We start from the raw sequence: 16,946 nt of genomic DNA on the forward strand, positions 1-16,946 counted from the left end.
CGAGGCATTGGTGTGAATGAATCGGTTAGTGATAAGCTTTTGAAGCGCTACACACAGAACGCCCAGTGGACAGTTAGGTACCCCCCCCCCCCCCCGCCCCCATGTGAACCTATTGAGGCTAATGTATTCACCCACGTAACTAACTTAAGGCCACCATGGTTCATGGACAGGTTAGCTTTCCATTTTATCGGTATTTGCCAGCAGAACATTCTTATATTGGCCGGGAGGCTGTCATGGCAGCATTAAGGACAGGCAACAAAAAATCTGAATCATACTGACACAGTCTTTGTGTTAAGTTACTTAAAAACTTTTCTACTGTGCATTTAACTTAAACTAATTTGAACTAATTTATAGTGATGCTTTTCCCTTACACTCGATTTGAAGGAGGTCACAGGTGGGATAATTAGATGAAAAGCGAAGAAGCAAAAATAACAAGCATGAAAGGGAAAGGAAGCTAGGCAAAGCTAAGCAATCGTTACAGGTCAATTTGGGTTGAAGGCTTTGAGCTCTCACTTTCCCCTTTTCTGATGGGATTGGAGCAAGGGGTGGGATAGGGCTTGAGATCTTATCTCTGACCCCTGATTGTATGTGTGCTGCTACCCCTCAGTCCTCTTGGAGGTCCTGTTTTTTTTTTCAATTTTTTTACTTTGCAGCTCTAATTGTAGTCTTGTCACACTGGCTTTTTCCTCTTCTTGCCATCTCATTTCTTCCTTCGTACAGTAATTTTCGACTTTTTCTTTGCTCATCAGTGGGACCCATTATCACAGGACGTGTTAGTGGGCCTGTGCTCTGGCTGGAGTGGGACAGGGCAGAGCTCCGCCCGGTGGGCCCTGCAGAGGCTTTTTGCGAAACAAAAGCCCACACTGAACCGTTGCTGTCTATAATGGTTCTTTATGGTGTCTGACTCCTGCTCGTGTTGTGTGGAGGGGGTGTGGGTGGTCTTTTCATTGCACTGAAAGACGCACTTGAAGAGGGCTTAGTTCTGCCCTGTGCCTTCAGGAAAGCATCAATTTAAAATGTTCCAGGCAGGCGAATGTGTCCGCATCTTTAAATCTGAGGTTGTTATTTCTGTATTATTTTCCTGTGTCTTTCAATTCTGTCTAGAAAAGCAACTCTTCACTTTTTTTTGGTTTAATTTTATCCATTTTATTTTATTTTGGCATAGCTAACCTTTGAAGGTAAAGAACTTTTTTATTTAGAGCAAACAAAAAAAAGTCAATAAAATTACAGAGCTGGAAGAATGGATAATTTTGAAGGTGAGAGTTAAAAGTGAATTATATACTTTGGCCACATATTGTCTGAGATTATGTCATTCCCTTGAAAAGGCACGGGTGGCAGAGGATAAAGGTGGGTGAGGGGGAACTGCGGGTGGGTGAGGGGAACGCCATAGCTGCGTACACTTGGGGTTCCCCTGGGGAGGTGTAAACGCCCGACCCGGGGCTCCTGGGACCCACAGGCAGCAGGGGGAGCCCTCGTCTGAGTCATGTATGGTTCCGTTTGTCCAGTGCCCACTATTTTGTGTGGGCGGGACAGGCTTGGACAGGATGTCCCACGCAGGCTCTGCCCCGTGACTCATGTCTGATTCACATCTGGCCCCTAAACCCCATGTGGCTTTGCTGGCGTTCACAGTGACTCAAACCAAATGGAATGTAACAAAAGCGTTTCCCAATTTCTGGAAAGCTCTCGAAAATACAGCCAGCAGTTACTTCTTGTTCATAGTGGCTGAGAATCTGAGGCTCCTTTCTTCCTTCTTCACCTGATTTCCTTCAGTCCCAGCTTTTTAAGCCAAATCTCTGCTGTCTCCTTTGTTCTTCACTTCAGCCGTTTTTACTTCCTCTGTTAGCAACTGCTTCATAGCCCATAAACTGGATGAAGTGTTTTTAAAAGTATGTTTTCAGAAGCATTGTTTGTAGAATGGGGTTCACAGAGACACGCTGCCTCAGTGTACTCTTCCGGCCCCCCGGCCAGGCTTTCAGTGCCCCCGTGCCCTGGTTACCAAGTCCAACGGCCCTTTCCCGCATGCCCCCTTCCTGGACTCCCTGCGGTTTGGGAAGTGCCCTCCCCCTTTCCTCGTGGACCGGTTTTCTCCTTTGGCGTCCATCCCATCCCTCTGCATTTTCTCTTTGCCTCTGCGAGGCCCCCAGTCCCAGCTCTGCTCCTTGCTTGCTGGTCCCTTGGGTGATCGGCCAGACCTTTCTAAGCCAGTGTTTCTTCACCGGTGACATGGGGTTTCCCTGCGGTGACCCACGGGGAGCTCTGAGCTCGGTGCCTGGCTCCTGGCTGCACTCAGCGGGCGTAAGCGGCCGGCCGTTCCGACTGCAGGCGACCCTCCCTTCTCCTCTGGCTCTTCTTCCTGCCCCGTTATCACTGCCCTGTGTGACCCCTGACCCCCCGCAGCTCCCGGTGCCACCTGCGTGCCCACTTCTCTTCCAGTCGGCCTGCTGTGGAGAAAGGCAAAACCAGCTGTCCTGTTCCCCACACAAAAAAGGCATCCTCCTAAGTGGTTTCTCCTGCCCCGGCCCCGCCCCGTTCTGTCTCTCTTTGCCTTTCCATTTCTGCTGCTCCTCACTTAAAGGTCCTCTTATCTTCCTGTGTTCACAGTTTTAAGCAGTCTTCCTGTCTCCACTCTTGTGTAGTCCGTTCCGCTGTCCCCTTGCTGCCGTGGTAACACGGCTGTGCAGAGTTGACACTGTTCTTCAGGCGTAATGTCCTCTGAGGACTTCTTCCCCTTGCCGATAGGATGAAGTCGGCACCTCCCAGCATGACTTTCCAGCCCCCCCGCGCCCCTGTGACCTTCTCTGGTTGGTTCTTTATCTAACAGCACCACTCGTTCCAGCCTGTTGTACATTTAGCCCTTCAGCAGATTGTTTGTTCCATTCTCCACTCGTCTGTGCGTGCTGGGCACCTTCCTGCCCTTCTCTGCGTCCTGAGCCTGCCTGCCAAATCACAGGCAGCTTTCGAGACATTGGGGGAGGTTTTTCCAATTTTTCCACATCACCCTGGGGAAACCTCGGTGTGTACTCCGCTGCACTTCATTTTTTACGTGCCTGTCACTTTCCCCTGACTTCAGAGATTGTGACTTTTTCCTAGTGACCAGTACCATACCAGGCACGTGGAGGCATGCAGACAATGGTTGTTGAGTGAATGGGTAAGCAGACAGCTGAACTAAGCCACCGCCAGACTCGGTTCTCGCATTGAGAGAGCCCGTGGTGTTGATTCGTTTTCACAGTGATATTCACGGTGTCTTCATAACAGATTTGAAGTCGTCCCACCGAACAGAGGGGAATTGCAGTTTGTCCTGATCGAACTTTCCCACCGTGCCAGCTGTGATGGGCCATCTTCTCAAATCTCACCAATTTACCTCCCAAGCTATTACTCCTCTTCTGTAGAACCATGTGAAACTACCAGTGTTCAGTCCTCCAGTTTCACGTGGCTCAAGCTATAGAACTACTAGAAGGGAAGTTATTGTCTTTTTGCATCTGTGCTTTTATTTATTTATTTATTTATTTATTTATTTAAAGATTTTATTGGGGAATTGGGGAAGGAGAACAGACAAGTTGCTATCCTTTTGTTCTTCAGTCTAGTTGTGGAGGACGTCGCTTCACTGGTCCATGTTGGTATTATCATTGCGCTCTTCCCGGGTAAGACAGATCGGTCGCCGGCCGTTGGACGGCCACTCACAGTGGCTCTTGGCAGCTCACACTAGCTGCTGGCTGCTCACGCAGGCTGCTGGCCACTCAAGGTAGCTCATGGCAACCCACTGCAGTTTTACTGCAGCCTACGTCGTCGCCGGCGACTCATGGCAACCCAGCTCCAGGTCTAGCTGTTGTTCACCATCTTAGCTGTAGAGGGCAGTGTCACTGGCCCTCATGTGGGATCCGAACCGGGGCCCTGATGCTCAGAGCTGGTGTCCCAAGCCAACCAGTGTGTCACTTGGCTGGCCCTGTCTGTGTGCTTTTAGACAGGGTAGAAGTGGAGACAAGCCTGGTGTGGGTGGGTTCCCACCTGATAGAATGAAGAGCTTGGGCTGAGTTCATGACCCCCCCCCCGCCCCCCGCCCCGTGAGATGAGTGGGAGCAAGGCTCCGCCCCTTTCCTTGGCTACAATCCTTTTTGTTTGGCTCGGGGACAGAGGTTGGCACCATGGGGCCGGGAGGCCGCCCTGGGAAGCACCCGTCTCCCCGGGACTGTGCTCTTTGGGCTCTTGCTCACAACACTGCAGGTTCTCTCGTGGGGACTCTGTTGTTCAGAGGAAAGAAGAACTGTTAAAGAAAATAATTATTCTGACCCTTGTCAAAATGGTGAGGAAGACTTTATTCAAGTCTGTTGCAACAGGGGACAGAGATGGGTTCAAGTCCAAATATAGCAAAAGCAACTGGGGATTTATAGCCAGTGAGCAGGGCGAGGGTGTCTGTGGACGGAAAGTTACTAAGAGGAGGTTTCAAGGGCGTGGCGGTTCTTGCTAAAGGCAGCCCACAGACTACACATCAAAGACGGGGGTGAGGAAGCTGAACAGATGTCAGGGCTGGGGGTTCCCCCTAAGCTGATGGAGCAGGATTCTTGCTACAACTGGGGTAGGCCGGCAGAGGACCAGGCCTCTGTAAAGAGGGTCAGGAGCCTGCCTAAGTTTGGTCAAGGAGGGAGCCTGTTCTGCTGGATCCACGACTGCTGCTTTCCTGAAGGCGTGAGAGAAGGTCACCGGGCTGACCTTTGGAACTGTGCCCGTGGAAGTTCTTCCCCGCGGCTGTCTTGCTTGTCATCGTTTTTATTTGGTTGGTGTTATGATATTGTTGCAAATGCAGCAATTGGAGGTGGAGGTGGAAGAGAAATTTCTTTCTTCGCCGGTGAGCGTGCTTCCATGCATTCATCGTAAAGCACATATGACTGTAAGCCGGCCTCTCCCCCTCAGAGCTGTTTATTTTTCAGTTTTAGATGGGAGCTTAGCAGGAGTTCTGAGGTACTTCAAAAACATTTCTTGGTAAAAGCGAACGCTGGGAGCCTCCCTTTATCATAAGATAAAGTTGTGACTCAATCAAGTTCTGATGCTAAATAAATATCTAATGGTATTACAGACTCTTTTGGGGGAAACATTAAAATTTATTGATGATTGCAAGCACTGTATATATTAAAAAATAATATGTAGCAGGAAATCTTACAAAGAATGTTTTCCGGTATACCTTTATGAAGTTCTAAATTCAAAGATCTGTATTCTTCTGGCACATGAATTACCAAGTATCTTTTCAGGGTTATCTTAAAGGGGGTCATCTTAACATCCCTCATAAGGATAAAGAAACAGGCCTGGGGGAAAACTTACGTCCTAAGAGCATCGCTCAGAGCTGAGTGCCTGGGTGGGGCTTCCAGCTTTAATGCAGGCGCTGAGGCCCCCAGATCACAGTGGGGAGGGGCTTACTGGGAAAGAAGCCTGCGGGGAGTGAATCCAGGGTGCTGGTGGGGCTCCCCGGGGGCGATGCCCAAGCAAGAGGCCTGGGAGCAGCCTCCCCAGTCACGGTTTGCAGTTGGGCCCTGATGGCTTGTGCGCTGAACTGGTCCTGCTTAGTGGCGCCGTCAGTGGTCCACTTCCCCTTTCAAATGGGGTGACACAGCTCATCAGATGGCAAATGTATGTATGAACTGGGCATGGTGCTGCTGTTTATGCTGTGTGCTGTTGTCCTGGTTGTGCTGTCCGTAATGCACTGTGTGTCCCCCTCAGGTTCTCAGAGGCACTGTCACCGACTACCCCGGGTTTGATGCGCAGGCTGACGCGGAAGCTCTGCGGAAGGCCATGAAAGGCCTGGGTGAGTTCAGCCCCTCCGTGTTCTGCAGCAGAGCGACGGGGGTTTCCAAAACACAGCCACTGATTTCCAGCAAGATTAGTTTTAGAATGTTTTGATCTGGTGTGTAGGAAGAGGAAATGTACAGTGTCTGACCATCCCTGGGATGCAGTGTCCACACCTGAACAGGCGTCAGCTCAGCCTCGTTGCCATGTAGCCTTTCAGCCTTAGCTGTGTGGGCGCTGACCGAGGAGGGAAGCGGACGGTCCTGAGAGCGACCCCCAGCTGTGTGCCGACTCCTGCGAGGTCCCCGGGCCCCAGCCCTCCTCGCCGGCTGCCTCCTCTCACGCTGCTGCCCGTGCTCTCTGGCCAGCTGTGCCGGGCCGGTTATCTGCCCATTTTTCGCTGCTGCTGAACTTTGCTCTCATTCTGAAAGCTCACCCTTCTCCTTCGTACCACAGCCTGTCAGAACCCTTCCGTCCTTCCACACTGTTTGGTTGTCACCGTGTCCATAAAGCGTTCCCCAAACTTCCTTCCAGCTCCTGTGGGCTCAGAGAACCTCCTTTGAATTCTCTTGAACACCTGGACCTCTCCTGGGCACGTTCCATTCTGCCTCCACTCACAGTTCCTGTATTTTTACCCTAAATTGTCTGTAACTTGAAACCAGGGTCTACATCTCTCTCCTCTCTCAGGCCCTGGAATGCCCAGCACACTGGGCCTTGCGAATAGCCATCACTTGAGTAACTATTTGTTTCAAGAAAAACCAGGTGCACCAAGTTTTTAAACAGTCAGCAGTCTTTTCCCACTAGCTTCACAGTGCGTCAGGAATAGGGGGCAGTATACATTGGAAATACAACATTTTATGTATTGTAAATTTTATAGTTTAATAGATGATGTAATATGATAGTTTATGACATAAGGAATTAAGGTGACTGGGAGCCGGGGACAAAGGTGACAGAGCAGGTGCGTGGGAGCCCAGATGTAATTGTTGAACACAAATTGCAGGTACGGATGAGGAGAGCATCCTGACCCTGCTGACATCCCGCAGCAACCCTCAGCGCCAGGAAATCGCCGAGGCTTTTAAGACGCTCTACGGCCGGGTAAGAGCGCGCTCCATCCCAGGGGAGGCGGAGAGCAGCTGTGTGTGTGAGGCTGGTTTGGAATCGACAAACATCCCTTTGTAAACATCATTTTTTAGCGACTCTGACTTTCCTACTCCTTTCTTCCTTTCCAGCTTCTTAATTACCAGCCTTTGGTATGTCATGCTCACCCAACTTGTCCTCACATAACCGCTTTTTCCTTTCATGACGCTGGGGACGCCCGAAGACCCCGTGGTGAGAACTGCCCGCTTCTGTGTTCCCACCCAGGATGAGTTCAGTGTCTACTTTCTAGGTGCCACCTGTGTAACAGTGTTTTGTTGTGACAGTCACAGTCTTGGTTCCTTTTGGAATGGTATTTTAGTAAATGAGTCTGGACAATTCAAAGTAAAAATTAAATTTGTTACTAAATGATAATGCATACATGAAAAACTTAAATGTAGTTTTATTGTGAAAAATTTTGTTCATCATTTAATTGTGAAACAAATGCAAAGCAAGAAAAAGAAACAATTTCGAGTTGTCTGGTGTGTCGAAACTGAAATGGATGGGAACACTGCTTTTGTTTTCATAATTATATGCAGATTCCCCATGGTGCCATTGCCGCTCGGTAGGCAGGAACACAGTAATGAATGTAACCCATTACGTGTTAGAATATTGTTAGATATTGAAAGGAGAGAAACATTTGTTTTGTTTAGGTACGATAAGCCAAGTTTTGTTTTGTAAAAAGGCATTTATGATTATTTTTGGCAGAATTTTTTTTTAAGCTATAACATCTTTCTCAAAAGGGTATTTTAAAAACAGAATATTTTTAGCTTACTTTTAAAGTAGTCAAAGTTATTTTGTTTAGTATTCAAAGTATATATTTTTTTTAACTCTTGAAGTTAAGAAAAACATCTCTTGAAAACAACTACCTTGACACATAAGTGGCTTTGCTTTACTTAAGCTTTAGGTTGGGTGTCGGAAGCACGTTACTCAGAGTTTTAGGGTTCGTTTCACTCATGTGCCTCACTTCTCCTTGGAGATGGCAACATAAAGGAATTCATCAGGGCAGAGGCTGTCGTTCATATTTAAGAGGAGCGTGGCTCTAACAAATGGTGTTTTCTGTGGCTTAGGACCTCCTGGACGACCTGAAGTCAGAACTGACTGGAAAATTTGAAAAACTGATCGTGGCTCTGATGAAGCCCTCTTGGCTTTATGACGCCTACGAACTGAAGCACGCCCTAAAGGTAAAGGAGGTCGAGGAGCGTTCCTCACGTGATGCCGTTCGTGTTGGTCATTACGTCACCTCGTTTTTTATGTTAAACTTATTTGCATGATTTCAGTGAGGGTTTCTTGGAGAACAAAACTGTAGGAGGCAATAAGAAGAAAAGGAGGGAGAAAATTACAAGTGTATCATTTAATCTTTTGCATAGTTAACTCAATAATAGTGGCTACATTAAATTTTAATGCTTTTACTACAGACTTTTATATTTTGTTTTCAGGCCTACTTTTGTGATTGTTTTTAAAAATGTTACAGGTTACGTATTGTATCTTTTAAAATAGCAAGTTGGCTGATTAGGGAACAAGGATATTGTTAATCATTTTAGGTTAAAAAAAAGCTTCAGAGAGAATTTTCAGATAAGGTGTTCTTATACTACACCTTTCCTTCTTTACTTCTAAACTAAAATAAAGTAGCTGGTAAACTTGTTGTAATTGCACTGTAGCAGATAACTGAATGTGTATTCCCATGACTACTGTTTGGAATATTGTGTAAATGTGACTCAATTGGAACATTGGTTCTGACTCATGGGACAGGAAACAAATCATAAGCGGTTAGATTGTGAAGGCAAGAGGAAACAAATTTGACAACAAGGAGGTTGTGGCTCAGGGATTCTGAGGAGTGGAAGGAAAAGGAGGTTTATCAACTTAGGAGCCTCTCTGTGCTTATTTTCTTCATTTTCCTGCAACGATTCTTTTGAAATAAACATCTCACCTTATTGAACAAAAGGGCGTTTTTGGGAAGTGCTTCTGAAATGTTAGTAGTAGCTGAAATTCTGCCAGACCATAAACTTAGGTGTTTTTCAGTGCTTGATTTTTGGTAAGAAACAGAAATACAAAGAAAACAAGGCTTTGAAATTAAGTTCAGCTCTATCGTTGCTTGTATCTCCTAATTTAGCAGTATTGATATAATCAGGAAAAGGAAAACTGACTAAAATTATTTTCCAAAAATCCAAAAAGCGCATCCCAGTTCCTTTTGCTGATTCAATTCCTAATAACTAAGCAATGCTATATTTATTGTACCCTCTGCTGCTGCCTGTGGATCACAGAACAGTTAATTTGGGGGCAGAGGTTTATGTTTTGAGGTACAGAGTGCGTAAGTATCAGTGCTCCTCCATGTAAATCTATGTGAAGTTTAAATTTTTTCTATTTCACCCCTTTTTTTAATTTTATGTTTCATTAAAATGTTTTACTTTTAAGCTATTTAGAATCAAACTGATAAAATTGCAAATTTACATAATCTATTATGTATACACTCATACATGCAGTAAACATTGTTTTTCATTAGACAGAAAGGGATAAAATTGCTTTTGGAAAGAAAATTAGTTTGAAATTCCTTATTTCTTTAACTAATAGAACTCATATACAAAGAAATGAATGTTATGTTGGATACTATTTCTATAATTATGCAATTTGGGTAACATCTATTCTAGGAAAAGCACTTTCTTTTTAATCTCATTGACATGTTTTTTTTTTTTCTGTTAAAAATAAATCACATAGGGAGCAGGGACAAATGAAAAAGTACTGACAGAAATTATTGCTTCGAGGACCCCTGAAGAGCTGACAGCCATAAAGCAAGTTTATGAAGAAGGTACGTGTTTCTAATTGGGTTTCCTTCGTCTCCGCTGTCGCTTTTTCGTTTCTCTCAAGTCAGTGCAGGTCTTCGCAGTTCCAGGAGGCAGGCCACAGGGGACTGCAGGATGAATGAATGTGGGGATGGGTAAGAAGCAGTACTCCAAGCCAGTTCTCTCCTTCAGTAGGGAAATGACCACCTTTTACTATAATACATGCACAACTATTTAGTATTTATAAGCTGCAGTCTATTTAGGGGTGACATGACTTAGAAAAACGTCAGTAGTTAAAGGGCAGTAAAATTCAAACTCTAGTCAAACACCAGAAATACTCAGTGGAAGAGTTCATTCAGGAAGAGAGGCCATCACAGCATTGGATGGACAGGAGCGGCTGTGTGGTGCCGTCAGAGCGAGTCGGGTCTGTGACGAGAGGTGGGTGTGGGAGGTGAAGAGGTAGGTTGGGTCACCCACTGTCTGCAGTGTGATGACAGCCGCACTGAGAAAAGTGTGCTGAGGGAGCAGAGAAGCAGACGTAGTGGAGGAGATGTTCATGTCCACTGTGGCGACGAAGAAGCACTTAGGCTGTCACGGAGGGTGTCCTGTGATTGGAGTCCAAGTTTGGACTTGAGCCAAGGGCACGGGCAGCTCCCGAGTGGGAGTGGAGTCCTGCGGGAACAATGCAGGGAAGGAGGAGGTTTGCATCGGGAGGCTGGTTAGGCGGCTGTGTGGGGGAGGGACGCTCCGGCCCAGCCTGGGTGGTGGGAGTGTGCGGGCAATAAATCAGAGGGAAGAAGTGTTTAAAAGGACTGGATGTTTAATTATAGATGGTGCTGGAGTAGAGAAGGAGTAAAAGATTCCTTCAAGGCTTTGTATTTGGGTAACTGATTGAAATAAACATGTAAGTTTTGTGGACCTTTTAAAATAGAAGTTTCAGGTTTTAAAGTTTGTCTGCTTTCAAAGAATGATGAAATATTTGAGTGCCTTAGGGTATTACCCCCTTCCTTCAACGGCAGCTGTCCAAGAGTGAAAGGGGCTGTAGACAGACTCCTCTGGTCCGGCTGTCCCCTTCCTGTGGTCTCATATTGAATAGTTAGAAACAGAGGTGGGAAGGGGCATATTTTAAAATACCACTGCTGTCTCCCAGAGTTAACTTTATTGGCCGCAGAGGAAAAATTTCTTACTAGGGGAAGGAGTGGCCGTGCCCAAAGAAAGGAAACTCAGATGATGGCAGACAATCGTAAACCATTGGAAAGAAAACACGACAAAGTGCCTTGTGTGTCTACAGATTAGTAACTACATTGGTTGAGCATTTCTGAAAGGCGGCGTCATGATGTAGGCTGGAGCCCAGTGCTTACGGGAGACTAATTTGTTTTCCTCCAGCCGCTCACTTAGAGCAATGCCTTTCGTCTTTCGAGCACTCAGAGATGGAGAATGGAACATTTGTGCTAATCAGATATGTCTTCCTGTGTGTCTCCTCCACCTGGTTAATGGGGCAGGACTTCTTTCCCTGGTTGGGAGACGCTGTAGATAAGTGTGCCATTCTTCTATTGCAGAGTACGGCTCCAGCCTGGAAGACGATGTGGTGGGGGACACCTCGGGGTACTACCAGAGGATGCTGGTGGTTCTCCTTCAGGTACTGGGTGGAGACTGTTTCCAGGCTGATTAAAAAATGTGAAACTAGACCGGTCTGAATCTGGTTAAGCACGGTCACTTAAAATTCTTTCCATCGTTTCTGGTGCTTGCTTCCTTGTGTCTGTGTGGTGCCTGCGTGTGTTTGTGTTTCAGAAGATCTGACCGGAACTCTTCACAGCTAACTCACAGTTTTTTCAGATTTCACTGTCCTATTTTAGAATTCAGAGTCAAGAGGGTCAGATTGGTTTCGGACAGTGCTGTGTGATAATGTGGAATATTGTAGGACTGATGTGATCTTAATCAAAGCCTGTGATTTTTAAGAGAAAAAGCTTTATGTGCATAACCCTCAGGTGGAACCATTTTTCCTTCTGCATGAAAATGCTCATGTAATTCAGTAAGATGACGTGTTATCTCTTATAGGCCAATAGAGACCCCAGCACGGCAATTGATGAAGCTCAGGTGGAACAGGATGCCCAGGTGAGCGAGGCCTCATATGTGATGCCCTTGTTATGACATGTAAATGAAGAAGAGCCCATGGGAATAAAGAGTCCTAATGTATGCGGAATAGCCTCTACAATGATCTTATTTGTGGGTCCCTGACAAATCATGAGACCCATGTAAGTAGAGGCCTCTCATTTTGATCTGGCCAACAAAATATTTTATCCAAAGCTGAAATGAAACAGATTACATAAATTGTGAGTCTCACCTAGATACCTTAGTTTTTATATGTGTGATTATGGAACATTCATAAAATAGAGAATTTTCCAAGAGAACGCAGGTGTTATTAAACCCTCTGCCAAAGAGGCAGTAGGTCTCTGGGCAGGAGAGGGTAAAGAATAAAGTGTTTTAGTGATATGTGGTGTTTTATTATATAATAGATGACAAATTGTGGTAGTATTTGGAAATCCCTTCACCTTTCCTTTCAGAGAATTCTAAGTAGGATTGCTCTTTTTGTTGGCTGATTTTTAGTGAGTTCCAAATGAAAATTGCATGTAAGTGTTTAAACCCTACTGTAGCCTCTGTGTGGTTTACAGCATCGTCAGATATAGAAATAAGTGTGAGGGAACTTGCGACAGTAGACTTGAGAACCGGAAACTGGCAATACAGGGATGACTTGGGTTCCTCGAATCACTTACGGCAGTTCTGCCTCCCTGGTCACATGTCAGGAAATAAAATACACAGTCTGATTGTCCGTCACGCACCAGTGGACAAGGAAGAGCCACGTGCCCGTCCTACTGACTTCTCTGTAAAGCGGCCGCTGCATGTGTGACCCTTCTGCTAACAGGAGAGAGGGGAGCAGTGTGATTCTTCTGGGCTGGCTGCTTTCCCAGTGGCTGGGGGATGCTGCCATCTCTGCCTGGCTGGAGAGATGGGAAAGGGAACGATGTCTCCTGAGGGCTGTCTGTGCAGTGTGACGCCTGCCTCACTGTCCCTTATAAAATGTGAACGTGTTGTGTCACGTCCCTGCTGAAAACCCTGAAATGCTTTGGTGGCTCCCACTCTCCTCAGGCTGACATCCAGGCCCCTCAATGTGGCTCATGACCTCTCCGTTACCTGTCTCTTGCTTTCTTAACTCCAGCCTGTCTCTCCTGTGCCTCTCTTTCTCCTGCCATCCCTTCCACCCTATTCACCCTATAGATTCTTCTTCAAGGGTCAGTCCTCAGGTTAGCTACTTCTCAGGAAGCCCTGCCTGACCCCCCAAGTGCCCCTTCCGGGGAAGACTGTGTGCTTGCACAGGTGTGTCACTGTCCTCCTCACCAGTCCCAAATCTCCGTTTACCCAACTGCCTGCCCAGGGCCCTGTGAGCTGTCAGTCCAGTTTGCATCCTCAGCTCCTGGCATGGAGTGGGTACTCAGTATGTAACTGATGGGTGAATCCGTGCGTGATTACAGTACAGGGGACAGTTTCCCTTTCATAGATAAGGAATCTGAGGCTCAGAGACTTGAGAAACAAGCCCATGGCCCCCCGATAGCAGTGGATTCCCAGCTGGGCCTGTGCAGCCTCGTGCCTTTCACTATATGACAGTCTCCGCATCCTCTGCGGGAAGGAGGGCTGATTAATACTGATGGGAAGCACGCGTTCAGCTCAACTCCCCGCGGGAGGGGAGGGGGCCGGAGCAGCCCCACAAACCCCCGTCCCAGCTGTAGGGCCTCGCTCATGCCGAGACCACCGTGCTTGCCAGGCACTGAGGGCTGTGTGCTCGGTGGGCACAGGCTGACACTCGCACCTGCTCTCAGTGGGCAGGACTCCTGGACGCTTTCCAAGGGCCAGCCCTGTGTCCTCAGGTGGCTGCCGAGGGCCGTTAGCGGGCTGAGGCGAGGCTCAGTGGGAAGGGGCTGGTGGACACCTCGTGCTCACCTGTTTCCAATGACCTCCCTGCTCAGAGCCCTCGCTGCAGGACCGTGCTCCTCAGACTCACCGCCCGGGACCTCGCTCCGCGGCAGGTCCTGCCTCAGTTGGGGCGGGGCCCCATTCCACTTTGCTCACAGCCCTCAGTGGGTGATGCCATGGGGTCCTGGGACCACACTGAGTACCTGGGGAGGCCGTATTGGTGTCACTTAGCTGTCATGCAGGGGGTGTGACCCTCCAGACCCCTGAAGGGGAAACTGCATCTGATCCCTGCCTTAGGAGTCCAGACTTTCCTTACCCTCTCGGTGACCAGGAGTGACCTGCATGCCACACTGGCCATTAGCCTTTGATTTTTAAACGTGTTGTTATTAATTTCAGCCGGCTGGAAGCAATGATTCTTTCAGCCTTAGAAAAAGGAACACACCCATTTATACCTGTGGCAAGGGCAGCTGGGCTGTTATCACTAACGGGAATTGACGATTTCGTAATTGAGAGTAAGTGCGGACGACTGAAGGGCCCTTTCATAAGCTTTTCCGTTTTTTCTCTGCTGATACCTGGCACTCGGCTTCCTGTCATTCCAGGACTTGATAAGCCTCCTGGGGCTGAACGTCCTGTAGCTGGCCCACTTCACTTCTTACGTTATGAGGGTGTCAGGCTGATTTCACCTCCCCACCATGTCCTTGTCTTAGGCTTTCCCGGGGAGAAGTTTGCGCTCTGGGGGGAGAAGGGAAGTGGGCGGAGAAAGGGGGTCGTGTTTACTGAGCACCTGCCAGTGGTTAGCTGACACTGTTCAATGCACTCGTAAGGCGTAGCCTCCATCAGCGACGCACTAGAAATGTCGTGCCCGCTCTGTAAGTCAGGACGCTGGGTCTGGAGAGGAGGTGAAGTGCCTCCTCTAAGACTCGCAGATGAGGACGAGGACCAAGACCTGCCTGAGTCCAGAACCTCTGTACTTCGCAGTGAACCAGAGGTTACCAAGCTGCTCAGGGCAGACTGCAAAGCCCCTTGGGGTGGTGTGTGTTGGGGGGTGACGTCCCCCGTCCAGACAGCTCCACGGACACGGGTGTCCTCATGTAGAGGAAAGGGCCCTCGTGTAAAAGCAGGACAAACAAACAGGTGTCTTCGCTGTCCCTGAAGATGCCGTCATTATACTGCATGGGATTTACTGAACAAGTTTTAGAATTGATCCCAAACGTAATTCTTCCGAGAAAGTCAGGAGATGATCGTTAAAAGAGCCATTTCACCAGTCATCCCCATACAGCAGGCAACCGCTATACCTGTGGGAGAAATTCCTGGACACCCAGGACCGCTGGGGAGGCAGGCGGGAGGGCCCCAGCCGCCCTGCAGTGCTTGTCGTACAGGGAGAGCCCCCGTGGGTGGTAAGCGTGTGTCACCTACATGGGAAGGCATACGGGCTAGAAAGCCGGATCTAAAGGACATGGGGACTCGCGGTCGTTTTTTGTTATTTACATTTTTCTCTGTTTTACAAGATTTCTCAATGAACATATGTTATTCTCTCCCCAGTTTTGAAGAGCATGCTTACGTGAACAGGGTTATATTGTTTGTGTCATTAAGATGAATTAATTTCAACATTGAGTGTAAAGATGTAATTCCATTTTTTATTCTCTGGAGATATAATTAAAAAAATACATCTATACCACCATAATTTATATTCTTAAACATACTGGGATTAAAATTTTCACATCCAAACACATGCTGGAGTTACTTCCTGTCCTTATTTGGTTTGCCACCTGTGGGGTGTGGGCAGCTTTAAGTAGCATTCTCAGCAAATTGTATTCATTTTGGCTTAACAGATTTACTTACCTTGAAATGAGTAACTAAAAGGGTAGTACAGGCATTTTATTGATTCTTTGGGTATTGATAAATTATCTGCACCTCAGTAAGTAGACTCAGATTTAATGACGATGTTTGTAAAAAAATTTTTTTCAGCAACTATATGAACACTGGAAAGCATATATTCTTTCCATGTAAAAAAGTAAATATGGAACTGAAACTATTCAACAAGGAAATGTTAAGTGCCAGGCCCTATCCTGCACCCACAACCTTTTAAAACTTCACTGTGATCTTTTAGAAATGTGAAGACTTTTTGCGGCTAGCTTTGGTTAAGCTGGCTTTCATTTGTAAAGAGAAAATATGGAATTACTTGGCACCCGGTGTTACCGAGCATGACTGAGCGAGCAAAACAGAAAAGGGAGACAGCTCAGCTCCTGGCGTTTCCTCCCCAGCCGGTAGGTGGGCGCGTCAGCAGAGAGCTCAGCAGAACTCTGCCCACCCTGACCGCACCATCCTCTTGAAAGCCTGGGGCTCTGGGCAGATGTTTTGGGGACGTTTAACCTCTGCCAGTGCTGTGCGTCTTTGCTCTGCCCCAGCGGTTTTCTGTGGCACAGCTCTGGCAAGCTGCGAGGTAGCTCCAACCTCAGCTCACTGCTGAGAGGAACGTTAGAACCCACAAGCAGAGGACGAGGGATCAGGTGAATTAATATTCAGGGAATAACACATAAGGGTGATTAAGAGCCTGGAGGTGAGGTGGAGGAGCCGTTTATTAATTGTGGTTGAAATCTTCACAGACTTTGTTTCAAGCTGGAGAGCTTAAATGGGGAACGGATGAAGAGAAGTTTATCACCATCTTTGGAACACGAAGTGTGTCTCATTTGAGAAGGGGTGAGTGAAAACCGTGTGTGTGCTCCAGATACTTGGGTTAATTTTGTAAGCGCAGGAGCCAGTGTGCAGGAAGGCCTGCTACCCGATGGGTGCTTACTGAACGAGTAGTGTTTCTATTTCTTCCTTTTGGTGACCTTGAGAAATCTCATTCTCTTCGTTGCTATTGTAGCTTTCACCAAACTATCCACCTTTTGCAATCGGGGTGACGAGGGAGCTAAGCCTCAAGATTGTTCATTTCGGTCACAAATCACTGAGCTGTGAGTCACTCCAAATACCTCCTCCTAGCTAGTGTAACCAAGACCTTATCTCTGGACATTTATCAGTACTTGGGGTATCGGTTGGAAACGAGGTCAGTGGCAAGTGACAGAAAACTCGACTAATAGTGGCTTTAAAAACTGGGCTCTGTAGGTCGGATTCCTTGACTAATTTGGCAGGACCTGGACTCTTTCTGTTTTTCGGCTCCATTGTCCTGGAGTGTTTTGGTTTTCTTTCTTATGCTCTGTATCTCATTGTCACAAAATGGCTGCTGCAGCTCCAAACATACCGACCATTTTCACAGCAAGAAGAAAAGAAGGGGGTAAACGAATC

At 47.3% G+C, this 16,946-nt stretch overlaps 1 protein-coding gene across 1 annotated transcript in view; it reads left to right on the forward strand.

Moving 5' to 3' along the window:
* The window catches only part of ANXA5 (annexin A5), a gene marked incomplete at its 3' end in the record, with an annotated part of 28,612 nt that overhangs the window by 6,238 nt on the left and 5,428 nt on the right, over positions 1–16,946 (forward strand). The window contains exons 2-8 of the mRNA XM_019628776.1: positions 5,710–5,794; positions 6,776–6,870; positions 7,980–8,093; positions 9,625–9,715; positions 11,249–11,328; positions 11,748–11,804; positions 16,265–16,363. Coding sequence (XP_019484321.1) covers positions 5,710–5,794; positions 6,776–6,870; positions 7,980–8,093; positions 9,625–9,715; positions 11,249–11,328; positions 11,748–11,804; positions 16,265–16,363 — 621 coding nt within the window. The remainder of the gene's footprint in view (positions 1–5,709; positions 5,795–6,775; positions 6,871–7,979; positions 8,094–9,624; positions 9,716–11,248; positions 11,329–11,747; positions 11,805–16,264; positions 16,364–16,946) is intronic.

This window comes from Hipposideros armiger, unplaced genomic scaffold (genome assembly GCF_001890085.2).
Source record: "Hipposideros armiger isolate ML-2016 unplaced genomic scaffold, ASM189008v1 scaffold_1, whole genome shotgun sequence".
In the NCBI taxonomy this organism is placed as follows: Eukaryota; Metazoa; Chordata; class Mammalia; order Chiroptera; family Hipposideridae; genus Hipposideros; species Hipposideros armiger.